Here is a 16,506-nt window from a genome sequence, read left to right on the forward strand (position 1 = left end):
AGTTGCTAGGCGCACAAACTACATGTGCGCATAACGTTACACAAACAAGGGCTGTGCGCATAAGATATACGCATGTCGCACGCCTACCGGGCTGAGCGCATACCTACGACTTGGGTGCACAACTGCGCGCACAACCCACACGCATATCTTAGACGCGCCGGAGCGCATAAGGGTTTACGTGCCGACAACCATGGCACCACCAGAAATGGAGAAAAAGGCTCAAGGTCTCTGCCCAGCATGCCATATCAGAGCCGCACAAAGCGAGGAGGCCAACGCTCTATGCACTCAGTGCGAGGAGCCCCTGGGAGATCCAGCCCAGGGCCAGTCCCACCCAGGGCCGAGTAATAGCTCCTCAGCCGGTGCCAAAACCCCGGACGTAGAAAATCTCAGCGGGACACCCCCCGCAGATGGGGGCCCCCAGGGCCCCAACGCCCCTCAGCTTGGATCCAGCGTCTATCTCATGGGTGGAGTTCTTCAAAGGGCTACACACCTTTGTTCACTTGCAAACGGAACCCCTGGCTGACCAGCTACATCCTCCACCAGAGGACCTTTATGCCCCAGGCCCCTTGAGGCCTAGACAAAGGTTTCCACCGCCCAGGAGCCCCATCTATGGGGACACGGACTACTCTGAAGAGGAAGCCGAGCCCCTAGAAGGGGGAACTTCCCCCCCCCCCCCCGGGGACAGAGCCTCACCGAACCATGAGATGCTTCTTCACAAAGGACGAGCTCCCTGACCTGGTCACCCACAGCCTGAAGGAGCTCACTATCCCAGGCCCAGATGCTTCGGGGGTTGGGGGGGGGCCCAAGCCGAATCCCCTACTGGAGGGCCTCCGCCAGACCTACTGCCATTTCCGCTATTGCAAGCCGTCCAGCAGCTAATTGACCTGGAATGGAGCGCTCCAGAGTCCACATTCAAAGGGGGACGAGCTATGGCAGCCATGTACCCCCTGGACCCGGCGGCCAAAGACCTTCTTGCATGCCCAAGAGTTGATGCCATGGTCTGCGCGGTCTCGAAGCGCACTACTATCCCAGTGGAGGGAGGAGCAGCGCTCAAAGATGCACATGACCGGCATTTGGAATCCATCCTCAAACAGTCCTTTGACGTAGCCGCTATGTCCCTACAAATAGCGGCCCGCTGCACCATAGTGACATGTACCTGCTTATCTCAGACCAGGAGCAACACCCGTGGAGAAGTCATGGAACCAGCAGTATCATTCCTTGCAGATGCTGCTTCGAATCTGGTGCGCACAGTGGCCAGAGGAGTGTCATCTGCGGTGGCTGCCAGGAGACAACTCTGGTTCCGAAGCTGGTCAGCCGATGCATCTTCCAAAACTCGCCTCACAAGGATGCCCTTCAAAGGATCCCTCCTGTTCGGCAGCGAGCTAGAGAAACTGGCCAACAAATGTGGCGAGTCCCCATTGCCGCGCCTACTGGAGGACAGAATGAAGAGAAACCAGCGACCCTTCCCCTGATCCTCCAGGGGCAGAAGTTCACAGTGCTTCAATCCATACAGAAACAGCTATCAAGCACCCCGCCCTACGGGCAGGAACCAGTCCTTTCGGAACAAGCACAACAAGAGGGGAACCAGCTTGGGTACAGGCCCCAGCCGCACCCCATAATGAGATTCAGCCGACCCATCCAAGGGAAGAAGCCATAGGGAGCAGACTAGCCCTATTCTACCACAGATGGGTCGAGATAACTTCGGTCAAGACATTCGGGAGGGGTACTACCTGCATTTTCTGCGAACCCCTCCGGACAAGTTCGTGGAGTCCCCCTACCACGACCTTGCCAAGATGGCGGCAGTGGAAGCTACACTGACCAGATTACTGGCCCCCGAGGCCATAACCCCAGTGCCTGCACAAGAAATAAATACTGGGCATTATTCCATTTATTTTAGCGTCCCCAACAAATAGGGGACGTTCAGGCCCATCCTGGACCTCAAGTCTGACAACCGCCACCTGAGGATTCCCTGCTTTCGCATGGAAACCCTACGCTTCGTAATAAGGGCGATACAACTGGGAGAGTTTCTCACATCCCTGGATCTTTCGGAGGCCTACCTACACATCCCAATTCATCAGGAACACCAGCGTTATCTACACTTCAAAATCCTGGACTGTCACTACCAGTTCCGGGCACTACCCTTCGGGTTAGCCACAGCACCCCGGACTTTCACCAAGATCATAGTGGTGGTGGCGGCAACACTGAGGAAGGAAGGAATCCTCGTACATCCTTACCTAGACGACTGGCTGATCAGGGCGAAATCCCCAGAGGAAAGCCACCAAGAAACCAACAGAGTCAAAAGTCTACTGGAGAGCCTAGGATGGGTGGTCAACACAAACAAAAGTTGTCTGCAGCCCTCACAGTCTCTAGAATACCTAGGAGTCCGATTCGACACCAAAGAAGACAAGGTCAGCCTGACCCCCACAAGGAGATCAAAACTGTGGAACCGCTTACAAGCCCTGTTGAGCGAATCCCACCCCACAGCATGGGATTACCTACAAGTCCTTGGCCTGATGGCATCCACACTGGAAGTAGTACCATGGGCGCAAGCTCACATGAGACCCCTGCAGCGTTCACTTCTATCACGATAGAATCCGCTGTCTCAGAACTATGCAGTACGTCTATCATTCCCGGGCAGAGTCCGGACCCAGCTACGGTGGTGGCTACTGGCTAGCCACCTGAGCCAGGGAACAAGACTATCCTCCCCAACCTGGACCCTGCTCACCACAGACGCCAGCCTACGAGGATGGGGAGCACACTGCGAGGAATTAACTGCTCAAGGGCAGTGGAATGCAGAAGAGTCGGGATGGAACATCAACCGCCTAGAAGTCCGGGCAGTCAGACTAGCCTGCCTACGATTCGCTCACAGACTCCGAGACAAAGCGGTCAGAGTGATGTCAGACAACGCCACAACAGTGACCTACATCAACCGGCAGGGGGGAACCAGAAGCCAACAGGTGTCTCTGGAAATAGACCCCCTAATGACGTGGGCGGAAGTACACCTCCAGGAGATCCCGGCTGTCCACATCGCCGGGAAAGACAACATCACGGCGGACTACCTCAGCAGGGAAAGGCTAGACCCAGGAGAATGGAAGCTCTCACCCGCAGCGTTCCAAATGATAGTGAACCGGTGGGGGACACCAGACATGGACCTTCTGGCAAACCGGTCCAATGCCCAAGTACCCAGGTACTTCAGCCGCAGGCAGGAACCTTAGTCCCAGGGGATTGATGCCCTGGTACAGACCTGGCCACAGGGGACCCTATTATACACCTTCCCACCGTGGCCCCTATTGGGCACAATCATTCACAAGATACAGCTACACAGGGGACTAGTTGTTCTGGTGGCTCCGGACTGGCCAGGAAGACCATGGTACGCAGACATGCAAAGACTGCTGGCAGGGAACCCCCTACCATTGCCTCCACACAGAGACCTGCTCCAACAAGGACAGATCCTCCACGAGGACCCAGCTCAATTCTCTCCTACGGTCTTGCCATTGAGAGGGCTCGCCTGAGAAAGAGCGGATACTCGGGGGCTGTAATCGACACCCTCCTCCGAGCACACAAGTTCTCCACATCTCTAACATACATAAGGATTTGGAGAGTTTTTGAAGCCTGGTGCGAAGACCATGACATCAAGTCAATTAAAGTTCCCATAGTCCTGGAATTCTTACAGAACGGGCTACAGAAGGGACTGTCCCTCAACTTCATCAAGGTACAGGTTGCCGCTTTGGCATGCTATGGCCCCAAGAGCGGGGGCGACAGCATAGCTTCTCACCTGGACGTGGCACGTTTCCTGAAAGTAGTCAAACACATCAGCCCATCACTAAAGTGGCTGGTATCTCTGTGGAATTTCAACCTGGTCCTGGATTTCCTGGCAGGAACCTCCTTCAGACCCCTCTGAGGTCTGTCCCTCCGTCTGTTAACTTTAAAGACAGCCTTTCTGCTGGCAGTTTGCTCAGCCCGCCGTATCTCAGAACTACAAGCACTGTCCTGCTGTGAGCCGTTCCTCAGGCTCACCCCGGGATCCATCCAGCTACGCACGGTCCCTTCGTTTCTTCCCAAAGTGGTATCACACTTCCATCTTAACCAAACCATTTCACTACCATCACTGGATGACTTGAAGAATTCGGAAGAAGCTGGTAGTCTACGCCACCTCAATATAGGCAGACTCCTGTCCAGATACCTGGAAATGTCAGAACCCGTACGAAAAATGGACCACCTTTTCGTACTTCACAGCGGGAAGAGACAAGGGGAAGCGGCCTCGTGGGCTACCATAGCCCGCTGGATCAAGGAAGTTATCAAAGTGGCCTACGTAGAAGCAGGAAAGCCTCCACCTCTTCAGGTCAAGGCCCATTCTACCAGATCCCAGACAGCATCCTGGGCAGAAACCAGAATGATGTCACCCGCCGAGATCTGCAGGGCGGTGACATGGTCCTCCATCCATACCTTCTCCAGATTCTACCATCTGGATGTTCAGGCTCGGGAGGACACGGCATTTGCAAGGGCACTACTAAGTGGGTCACGGGCAGCCTCCCACCCGGTTCAGGAGTAGCTTTTATACATCTCATTGGTCCTGAGTCCATCTGCTACATTAAGGAAAACAAAATTATCAGGTAAGTAATTTCTCCATTTCTGGTATTTGCCCGTTGCCATCGGGGCTGTTGATCCTTAGGTAGGTATTTTTTATTACCCACTGCTTGCACAGTTGTCGCAGTGAATCCTCGGTCCTTGAAGGTTCTTATGGCATCCGCTATATATAGGAGGCGAGCAGATTCGCCATTCCAGGTATATGTTAAGCCGAAGGGGTGCATCTCTATTTTATGTTCTCTTTTCAAAGAAATGCAGTCCCCTCTTTCAGTTCCTGTCTATTTTGGAGTGTGACTTGAGACAGGTCCGCGTATACAGATATCTCCTGGTTTTCCCAAGTCCATCTCATTTCCTTCCGTGCAGCTCCCGCTATTTGTTCTTTTATGCTATAGTCATGGAAGCATCCTATAATGTCTCTTGGTTGCCCATTACCTGGTGCTCTCAAGGCTCTACGGGCCCTATCTAGTTTTATGGTTGCCTGCTGGGCCCCCTCACATTCTGGGGAAGCTTCCAGCAAGAATGCACAGAACCTGCGGATGGTATCGGTACAGTCAGCGTTTTCCTTCGATTCATGAAATCCTTTGAAACGTACGTTTCCTCTTCTGGCCCTATTTTCCAGATCAGCCAACTTGGCTCGCACACTCAGATTTTCTTCCTGTGGTTCAGAATAGGCCTCGTGAAGCAGTTTGCTGGTTTCTGCTTGTGCATCCATTCGAGTGTCTGTCATCCACCCCTTGCCCCAGTGCAGCTAATTCTTCGTGGAACTCGCCCAGCATTTCTTGCGTTTCGCTCTTGCAGTTTTTTAGGTCCTGGCGGAGGCTGCAGAACCAGTCTTGAAATTCTGATCTTGTAGGCGCTTCCTCCGAGGTTATATTAAAGGCGTCCTCTGAGGGTTCTCCGCCGGTGTCCTGGCCGGCAGTCTCGTCCCCTCGGTCTCCCATTTTTCCGGTATGAAAACCATTGGAAATCTACCGTTCCCTGTACGTACCTGGATCAGTCCAGACCGTGGGTTATGTCCCCAATCCAGCAGATGGAGTCAGCCAAAACTTTGAGGGGGCGTCACCATAAGTAGAACTACCCCCTCTGCAGGAGTTCAGTATCTTCTGACTCCAGCAGATGCGAGTAGGGAATTTGGAGTGCTCCCAATTCAGCATAAGCTTTTCACTTTGTCTTTGGCTGCCTTTTCTTGGGCTATTGCCTTTTTTCTGTGGAATCAAGTTTGAAGCAAGTTTGTTATAAAAAAAAAAAAAAAAAAAAAAAAGGAAAGCTCCGATTGAGCAAATTAATTTATTGAGGGGTTCAACTTTGGGGAGGCGTGGCTTACCCTCTGTTTGCGTCTCCCTTGTGTTCTATGCACTACTGTTGGGGTAAGTCTCTGTTTCTTTTCCTTTCAGCTCCCCAAACACCCCTGGTACCTCGCGGAGACCGATAGCACCGGCCTCTGCGCGCTTGCCACACTGTCAGCGGCCATCTTGAGCGCCTCGTGGGCGGCTCGGCAAGGCAGGCAGGCAGGTTTTTCTTTTTGGCGGGTAGTGCGGCCAGGAGGGCCCCCCCGCGCCTTCGGATTCCTCACTTCGGCGGGCAGTGCAGGCCATCGGGCCCCCCCGCGGCGGCGGCGTTTCGGCTCGCGGGACCCCGAGGCTCATTATTTTATTCATTTTGAGCACTTTCGTTTTTCTTTCGTTTTTCGTTTATCGTTTTTCGTTTTTCGCGGTACTTTTTCGGCACTGCGATGCCGCGGCCGACGCGCTGCGCGGCCTGCGGCGAACCGGGGTCCCGCATCTCCAGGGAGGGCATCTGTGCCCGGTGTCTTCCCGGGGGGGAAGGCACCTCACAGCCTGTGGCAGATTTCTCCTTTCTCGCGCCTCTGCCCGGACGCCGGGGGCGGACCCCTCCCACAGGCCTGGCGGGAACGGGGGCCATCTTGAGCGCTCGGCGCCCCGAGGCACCTCAGGAGAGAGCGAATGACAGGGAGTCGGAGCCAGACTCGCCCCCGCCCTTGCTGCCGGAGCAGGGCCCGCAGGGGCAGGAGAGCGCGGACGTGCCCCCCTCCAGAGCCTCCGCGGCGCGACCCGGGTTTTCCCCGGAGTTCGTACTACTTATGCACACGGCATACCTGCAGGGTCTGGATACGCCGGTGGACCCCCCCCCTGCCAAGATATGCCGAACCTCGCCTGCGGCTCCGGCCCCCCCCGTTGCGGCGGGAGCGGGGGCCCCTCGCCTAACCGCACGTGCTCGGGTTTCGCCAACGACAGGGGGATCGACGCCGGACCCAGTGGACCCTGACCCGGACTTCATCGACCTGGGGCAAGGGGACGCCACGACGGAGGGGGACGATCCGCGTACGCTGCGCCTTTTCCAGAGGGAAGAGCTGGACGAGCTCATCCCGCGCATCATTCAGGAGCTGGACCTGGATCCGCCACCTGACCCGCCTGCTCCAGTAGCGCCGGCGGTGGTCACATCCTCAAAGAAAGGAGATCCGGTCCTGGCGGCCCTGCGCCCGAGGGCGAGGGCTTTCCCCATTCACGACTCGTTCCTGCAGCTCCTCACGAGGGAATGGGATACCCCCGAAGCGACTCTGAAAGTGAGTCGTGCCATGGAACGGCTGTACCCGCTACCTCAAGATTTCCTGGATCTCATCAAGGTTCCGAGAGTTGACTCTGCAGTCTCGGCGGTCACGAAGAGGACGACAATCCCGGTGACAGGGGGCACGGCCTTGCGGGATACGCAAGATCGCAAATTGGAGATCTTCCTGAAAAGAGTCTTCGAGGTCTCCGCGCTGGGTATGAGAGCAGCGATGTGCAGTTCCCTCGCCCAGCGGGCAAGCCTCCTGTGGGTTCAACAACTTCTCACCTCCCAGGATCTGCCAGCGGCGGAGGCCGCCCAAGCGGACAGGTTAGAAGCTGCAGTGGCGTACGGGGCGGATGCCTCGTATGACCTGTTCCGCGTTCAGGCGAGGACTATGGTCTCGGTGGTGGCGGCCAGGCGGCTGCTGTGGCTTCGCAATTGGGCGGCAGATACGTCTTCCAAGTCGAGTCTGGGCTCTCTACCATTCAAGGGTAAGTTCCTCTTTGGAGAGGATCTGGACCAGCTCATCAAGTCGCTGGGGGAAAATGCGGTGCACCGCCTCCCGGAAGATAGATATCGCCCTTCCCGGGCGTTTGCTTCATCCCGGACTAGAGCCAGAGCGCAGCGACGTTACAGGAACTTCAGGCCGGGGGGCTCCAGGCCGCCTGCTTCCCGGTCACAGCCCTGGTCGCGCTCCTTTCGCGGCCGCAGACCTGCGCGCCCCGCTCTCGGGACAGGTAACCCCTCCTCCAAGTCTTCACAATGATGCCAGAGTCGCCCACTCCACCGTCCCCAGGATCGGGGGACGTCTGAAGTTTTTCTACAGGGAGTGGGCGCGGATTACCTCAGACCAGTGGGTCTTAGACACCGTAAAGTTGGGTTACGCTTTGGAATTTGTCAGGCCACCGAAGAGTCGTTTCGTATTTTCCCCTTGTGGCTCGGCCCTCAAGCGGCAGGCGGTGCAGTCCACGCTGAACAGGTTTCTGGAGATAGGCGCTATTGCGCCCGTGCCCTTCGGAGAGGTGGGCTTGGGCCACTATTCAATCTACTTCGTGGTGCCAAAGAAGGACGGATCGTTTCGGCCCATTCTGGACCTCAAGGAGGTCAACAAGTCCCTCCGAGTGCTCCGTTTTCGCATGGAAACGCTGCGGTCGGTGATCGCAGCGGTACATCGGGGGGAGTTCCTTGCCTCCTTGGACCTCACGGAGGCTTACTTACACATCCCCATTCGGCCGGATCAGCACCGTCTTCTGCGATTCAAGATACTGGACCAGCACTTCCAGTTCATAGCTCTCCCGTTCGGACTGGCGACGGCCCCACGCACCTTCACCAAGATTATGGTAGTCGTGGCTGCGGCCCTCCGGAGGGAGGGGATCCTGGTTCATCCCTATCTGGACGATTGGCTCATTCGCGCGAAATCGTTCACCCTTGGCCAGGCGGCCGTGTCCAGGGTGCTACAGTTCCTGCATTCCCTGGGATGGGTGGTGAACTTCTCCAAGAGCTCCCTCGTACCCTCACAGCGCTTGGATTTCTTGGGGGCAACCTTCGACACCCGGCTGGGCAAAGTCTTCTTGCGACAGGACAAGGCGCTCTCTTTGCGGGAGCACATACGACGTTTCTCTGTGTTACCGGAACCCAACTCATGGGATTACCTGCAACTCCTGGGGGTGATGGGATCCACCATAGATATGGTCCCCTGGGCGTTTGCCCATTTCCGGCCCTTGCAGTGGGCGCTCCTCTCCCGTTGGAAACCGGTTTCGCAGGACTACCAGATGATTCTGCCACTTCCTCAGAAGGCCAGGGACAGTCTGGCCTGGTCTGGACTGATCCATGGTACTACAGGAACGAAAATTAGCAGGTAAGTAATAATTTTCTTTTTTTCGTTTTGCAGCCATCATCCAAGTGTTCAGACCGGGTTTGTGTGCATTTCGGCAATATTAAATTTCTTTCTCGCTCCCGTTTTTGATTTTAGTAGAAAATTAGCTGCGGAGCTCGTGGCTCAGGCAGTCATCAAGCCCGATGACATCACTTCCTCCTCTACAGCCTCATTAATTTTAACTGTTTTGTTAATAAAATAAATTCCCCAACTGTTTTTTCCCTGTCTCTTTGTCTTGATTAGATTGTAAGCTCTATTGAAATGGGATGTGTCACTTAATCAACTGCCATGTGAGCCATGGAAATAACTGGAAATGGGAGCCAGGTTACTGGCCAGGACCCCAAACTCTTCCTGCCCTGCTGTTTATTTGATTGATTGATTGTATTTTGATCGTCTCCTAATTTGAAAGAAACATCTTAAAGCGATGTGCAGTCGGACATTGAAATGTCTAACTCTATGTTAGGATTTAGCACTACTGCTACTGTTTATCATGTTTAAAGCACTACCAGGTGTACCCAGCACTGTATAGACACACACAGGAGACGGTCCCTGCTCCAGGGAGCTTACAGTCTAATCAAGGCAAACATGCACAACAAACCAGAATATTGAAGAAGCGTCTCAGAGAGAACTTAGGATTTAAAAGCAGCATCAAGAAGGCGAGGTTTTTTTTTTTAATTGTTTATTTATACATTTTCAAAATTTCCAAGATTCATCTTGATACAGAAATACAGAGAATAGGATACATTTTCTCACAAGTAATTCTCCAGTCAGTTCCTTATTCCTTTCTCTAATATAAAGTCCTCATATAAGGGGGGGGGGGGTGAAACTTCTCCAACCTAAGGAAAAAATGCTTTAACCAAAGAAATTCCTCAATAGAACAACAGCGGCCGTTTCCATCGATGGGGGCACTCGGTGCATTTGGACGGGACACTGCTGGTATCGCAGGAGCTTCACCTATGAAGAACTGTGGTAATTGTGCTGGGTCAGAAAATCCCTCCCTCTTCTTGTTAGATTTTACCTTGGAAACAAAAGCCCCTCCAGTTTGTAAGAGCTGCGGCCTCAGTAGCAGAAAAGCTTTCCTCCTCTTCTGAGTCTGGCGTGAGACGCCTGGGAATCCTCTTACTTTCCATCCCAGGAACAATCCTTCCTGTGCCTAAATCACAGTCTCATTCCCCCGCCTTTATCCGCTTCAAGGGCTAAATAAGAACATAAGAAAATGCCATACTGTGTCAGACTAAGGGTCCATCAAGCCCAGCATCCTGTTTCCAACAGTGGCCAATCCAGGCCACAAGAACCTGGTAAGTACCCAAAAACTAAGTCTATTCCATGTTCCCATTGCTAATGGCAGTGGCTATTCTCTAAGGGGCGGATTTTAAGAGCCCTCTCGCGTAAATCCGGGCGGATTTACGCGAGCAGGGCTTGCGCGCCGGTGCGCCTATTTTACATAGGCCTGCCGGCGCGCGCAGAGCCCCAGGACTCACGTAAGTCCCGGGGTTTTCCGAGGGGGGGGGGTGTCGGGGCGTGGCCGATGGGCGCGGCGTTGTCGGGGCGGGCCCGGGGGCGTGGTTTCGGCCCGGGGCAGTCCGGGGGCGTGGCCGCGCCCTCCGGAACTGCCCCCGGGTCGCGTCTAGGCGCACCAGCAGCCTGCTGGCGCGCGGGGATTTACTTCTCCCTCTAGGATGCGTAAAACCCCCAACAAAGGTAGGGGGGGGGTTAGGTAGAGGAAGGGAGGGGATGGTGAGGGGAGGGCGTTAGCGAATTCCCTCCGAGGCCTCTCTGATTTCGGAGCGGCCTCAGAGGGAATGGAGGTAGGCTGCGCGGCTCGGCGCGCGCCGGCTACACGAAATCGGTAGCCTTGCGCGCGCCGATCCAGGATTTTAGCAGATACGCGCTGCTCCGCGCGTATCTGCTAAAATCCAGCGTACTTTTGTTTGTGCCTGATGCGCCTACAAAAGTACGCGAGGGCGCCCTGTATGAAAATCCGCCCCTAAGTGAACTTAATAGCAGGTAATGGACTTCTCCTCCAAGAACTTATCCAATCCTTTTTTAAACACAGCTATACTAACTGCACTAACCGCATCCTCTGGCATCAAATTCCAGAGTTTAATTGTGCGTTGAGTAAAAAAGAACTTTCTCCGATTAGTTTTAAATGTGCCCCATGCTAACTTCATGGATTGCCCCCTAGTCTTTCTACTATCTGAAAGAGTAAATAACCGATTCACATCTACCCGTTCCAGACCTCTCATGATTTTAGACCCTCTCTAGACCCATGATTTTAGACCTCTCTAGACCCATGATTTTAGACCTCTCTAGACCCTCCCTCCTTGCCCCCCCGCCCCTGCTTTTAATTGTACATAAGTGCACACGCCTCCCTAACTTTGTTTATAAGTTCATATGCATATCTAATTTTATTATGGATAATCAAAATCCATTTCGTTCAACCAAGTTATATTTGTGCTCGTTGACTCTCTATTTTTGTACTTCGTATATTATCTAGTTAGCCTTCTTTCATATTTCATTGTAATTTCCTTTCACAGTTACCTGTAAACCGACATGATGTGTCCTACGAATGCCGGTATATAAAAAGCGTTAAATAAATAAAATAAATAAATAAATTTTAAACACCTCTATCATATCCCCTCTTAGTCGTCTCTTGAAAAGTGGTGGAGAAAGACACAGATAAAGGCAACTTGCCTGATGATCACGAGGAAGGGAGAGAAAAGAAAGAAATGAGGAGCTGCAGAGTGAGGGGAGGGAGAGAAGCTTGAGCTGTAGGTGGAAGTGGACAGAGAGCCAGTGTAGCGACCTGAGAAGATCACAGCGAGGTTAAAGGAAGAGAAGTCATGCAGCTGAATGTGGAAGAGATTGCAGGGGAGAAAAACGATTCAAAGAGCGAGTTACAGAAGTCTAAGCAGGAGGAGATAAGAGAGGGAGGAGGGTTTTGGTGCAGGCTCGAGGAGGAAGGGAGAGATTTAAGCAGAGTTATAGAGGAGGAACGGACTCACTTTAGCAGGGTTTTGGATGTGCAGAAGGAGGGAACGGCATCAAAGATGCCCCAAGGTTAGGGGCTGAGCAGTCAGGAGGATGAGAGCACAGCGAGCCCTCCTGATGTGACAGAATCAGATGTTCCTGATGTTCTGGGTAATGCTCTGTTAGATCCTGGGTTTTATTATTCACTGATTTATCCAGGCAGAGATGTTTGATATTCTGGGTCTCTGGGATTAGAGAATCTTTTCATAGTTAAACTTGCAAACCCCGAGGTCCAGAAAGGAAACTGACTCCAGGGGAACAAGTCTGGCAGTTCCTGGGGATGAGGGGTCCTGGTCTCCTCTCTTCCATGATAAAATGTTAAGAGATTAAAGCCAGCTGAGCCCCTCCACATGTCCCTGAGTGTTTCTGGTTTGTGTTTCAGGTGCGGGTGACGTTTGAGGACATCGCTGTCTCTTTCTCCCAGGAGGAGTGGGAGTATTTAGATGAAGAACAGAAGGAGCTTTACAGGGAGGTGATGAAGGAGAATTATGAGACCCTGAGCTCCCTGGGTCTAGGTAAGGATTGCATTATCTGCATTTCTAGTATACACGGAGAATATTTTACTAAACATCATTGGGTCAGCACCTCACAGTAAATGTGCACACAGCCCTGGATTTCCCCCCCTCTCTTGTGTAGGGAACAGGAAGGGCGGGATTGAGGCAGACAGAGCTGGGGTGAACCCCCTGATAAGAAATTGGCAGCTTATCACTGATGCTGTGAGAATGAAGCAGCCCGGTGTATCCCCAGAGCCCTCTGTCTCCTGCGGCATGGAGTATCTCCTTCTCTTTTCTGGGCCGCTCTCCCACTCCCCACTACAGCAATAGCAATTTGGATCTCCCTCCCTGGATCTCAGATTCTGTCTGCAGGTAATGGAACCTCCTCTTCTCTCCTTCCTACCTCTCCCCTGCTCCCCGATCCTCCCCTCTTCTCCTTCCTCCTCTTCCCCCATCCTAGATTTCCAAACCTCCCCCTCTTTTTCAAACTTTCTAATCTCCTGTCCTTAATCCTCTCTCCTTATTCTCACCCCAGCCCAGGCCTTCTCATACTCCTTCCCTCTCCCTCCCATCGCTGTGATCTCCTCCCTGTGCTGATACCTGAGGTCCCTTTTCCTCAACCAGTAAAAGCGAGAGAATTTCTACAGACACAAGTAAGATTGGGAAACCTATTTTATTTTCTCAATATATTATAAGATTACTAGGGCTCCGGGAATCATTACGTCGCATCTGAACATCACCCAAAGCAGGAAGAGGGGCTACAGGCAGCAAAGGAGGGGCAAGGACACTCACAGCACAGGGACAATCACTGCAGCCCCGGCGCCATCAATGGAGCAGGTAGCAAGGGAGATAAACCTGAAGCACCAGGATAAGAAAAGTGGTGGTGGGGATTTCCCAGATCCCCTCTGAATAAGAACATAAGACACTGCCATGCTGGGTCAGACCAAGGGTCCATCAAGCCCAGCATCCTGTTTCCAACAGAGGGCAAACCAGGCCACAAGAACCTGGCAAGTACCCAAACACTAAGAAGAGCCCATGCTACTGATGCAATTAATAGCAGTGGCTATTCCCTAAGTAAACTTGATTAATAGCCGTTAATTGACTTCTCCTCCAAGAACTTATCCAAACTTTTTTTGAACCCAGCTACACTAACTGCAATCACCACATCCTCTGGCAACAAATTCCAGAGCTTTATTGTGCGTTGAGTGAAAAAGAATAATCTATAATCACTGCTGAAGAGCCCTGCCTACCCGTGCACCCATTGCTCTTTCATTTTTCCCTAATAGTGAGGAATCCCTAATTCTGGAATTCCTCAAGAGGGAAATGTAGAGACAAGGCCTGACCCTTGTAACAGTTTTGCAATGACCTATGACCTTTTGAGGCATAAGGGCTGCAAAACTGTGGAAACTTGTACTGTTCTTGTTCCTTTGCAGCAACTCAGGGAAACCTGGGATCTGGCAGAGGGCGGGTGCATGTGCCTGTGAATCACCGTGACCCCAAAGTTTTGTTTTATCTGTGGGAACCGTGCCTGAGAGCACCAAAGGGGAAACAGATGGGAGAAGTTAAGCTATTTGTAGAACGAAGGGAAATGTGTGTCCTGGCGGTCAGAAGGATGACTGCTGACTGCATGCAGAGGGCTTGAGGTCAGAGAGAGAGAAAAACCTGTATATAAGGGGTGGTTGGAGCCCTGGACACTGGGAGAAGGCCTGCACTCTCTCAGCAGGTACATTGCGTTGTACCCTTCTCCCCAGGAAGACGACCATTCTTACAGTTATACTGGAATACTTATAACCTATTTACATAGAATGAAACTTATGCTTACTGTTGTGATTCAATACGAATAAAAGATGAATTATCTGTAAAATTCTAAAAAGAAAAAGTCTTCCTGTGTGATTCCTGAGACTTATATTACAGAAAAGGGATCCAGGAGAGAAGCCTCCCCCGAAGGTTTAGCCACAGCAAGCAGTCTGATGTAAAAATAAAGATAATTAGGGAACTGAAACCCTTTGGAAGAAGGAACAGTAAGGGTGAGGCTAAACAATTGTACAGCTTAAAGGCAGCGGGTGCAGGAGGCCGAAAGCGGTGGTGTCTGTACTCACCGGTAAGGGCTGAGCTCAGGTAAGTTTAAAAAAATACAAATAATAAAAAATGTAGTGATGACAGAGGGCTCTGCAGGACTTCCTCCGGTCTCCGTGCTTGGTGCGCCGTTCTGGCGTTCGTTCCCGCTCCCGTTGGTGTTAGGGGAACTTGGCAGGTTGAGTGGCACCGGTGGGATAGGCCCCACTGCAAGGCTTGTTTCTTGCATGCCGCATGGAAGGCCGCAGCTGCAGTTTTGCCCGCTTTTGTGCCTGCTTTACTGCCCTCTAGTGGAACGTTGGTGCTTCTAGTGCGTCTGGCTCTGCACACGTGCTGTGCGCCCAGTTCTGGAAGCGACGTTTGCACGCACAAGGTTTTCCGTTTGGTGGTGCGCACAGTTTATGTGTGTGTTTGTGGCTCGTAGTATTGGAGTTTTTTTCCAGGATTTGCAATCCTTTCTTCAGGCACAGTCCTCAGCTTCGCCCAATCCTGTCAGGTCGGACCCTCACCCTCCCTCTTCCAGTTCTATGTTTAAGTCCCGGAGCTCGCCTCAGTTTGCTGTGGGTGTTCCCGACAGGAACCTGGATGGCACTGATGATGAGGCAGACCCTGGAACCGTATCGAACCATGTTGCCTTTTTTACATAGAGATGAACTGCCGGCCCTGATTTCCCAGACATTAAAGATGCCGAGTGTTCTTTGTGCAGATTCCATGTCTGAGCCGAAGAAGAATCCTATTTTGTCTTCCTTGCGTAAAGCCTCTTGTTTTTTCCCTGTTATGGATGCCATTCAGGGGTAACTTGCTGGTGTGGTGGTTACTACCCTTAACCAACAAACCTTCATACTGTTGATGCAACTCATTATTGCTCTCTGCTTTAACAGCAAGAGGAAAAGGGGACAGCAACCAACAAGCACATGACTGACTTTTACGGGCTGGGAAACCAAGCCTGGGGGTAACTTGCTGATGTGGCTGTTACTACTCTTAACCGATAAGCCTTATACTTGTGATGTAACTCCAACATTGCTCTCTACTTCAACGCAAGGGATAACAAGGAATTGAACAACGAGGGCCCTGAGTTTAGCAGTTTGGGAAACTAAGTGTGGGGTAACTTGTATGCCACAGCAGTTGCCACCTCCTGATGATCCCTTTATGGGGAAACCTGTATGGCGCGGCTGGTGCTACCATAAGCTTGCTGGGCAGCCTGCATGGACCATTTGGTCCTTTTCTGCCGTCATTTCTATGTTTCTATGATTGATCTTGAATGGGGCACCGCAGAGGCAAATTTTAAAGGGTGTCCTACGTTGGAACGCCTGTATCTCCTGGATCCAGTGGCGAGAGAGCGTTTATTTTCCCAACATGGATGCGCTTGTCTGTGGCATCTCTAATCGGATAATTATCTCTGTGGAGGGAGGAGTGGCCTTGAAGGTAGAGCATGATAGGGGGCTTGAGGCTATCCTTAAGCAGGCCTTTGAAGCAGTGGTGATGACTTTACAGATTGCTTCCTGTTGCGCCCTAGTGGCACGATCTTGTCTGCTCCTCTCTCAGGAAGTTGATGATTCTGGAGTGAATTCCAGAGCGGTTATGGATCTCTCTGCCCTCTTTTTAGCAGATGCGGGCTGTGAATTGGTCCGTACCTCGGCCAGAGGAGTAGGTTCGGTGTCTGTTGCATTAACTTAGGGTTACTGAGACCTTGCGGAGAACAGATCGTCTCTTCGTACTTCATGAGAAACAGCTTCTCGTACCACAGTGGCAGTTTGGATTAAAGATGTGATCACAGCGGCTTAGGTGGATGTGGATCTGCCATTACCCAGGCTAATTAGGGCTCGTTCGACGACAGTGCAAACGGTATTTATTTATTTAGATTTCTATTCTGCT

The 16,506-nt window shown here is 52.4% G+C and overlaps 1 protein-coding gene across 3 annotated transcripts in view; it reads left to right on the forward strand.

Moving 5' to 3' along the window:
* The window catches only part of LOC115083546 (zinc finger protein 585A-like), a 100,488-nt gene that overhangs the window by 76,306 nt on the left and 7,676 nt on the right, over nt 1–16,506 (forward strand). For all 3 annotated transcript variants that reach the window (XM_029587433.1, XM_029587434.1, XM_029587435.1), the window contains one exon: nt 12,444–12,576. In XM_029587433.1, coding sequence (XP_029443293.1) covers nt 12,444–12,576 — 133 coding nt within the window. The remainder of the gene's footprint in view (nt 1–12,443; nt 12,577–16,506) is intronic.

Source organism: Rhinatrema bivittatum, chromosome 2 (genome assembly GCF_901001135.1).
Source record: "Rhinatrema bivittatum chromosome 2, aRhiBiv1.1, whole genome shotgun sequence".
Lineage (NCBI taxonomy): Eukaryota > Metazoa > Chordata > Amphibia > Gymnophiona > Rhinatrematidae > Rhinatrema > Rhinatrema bivittatum.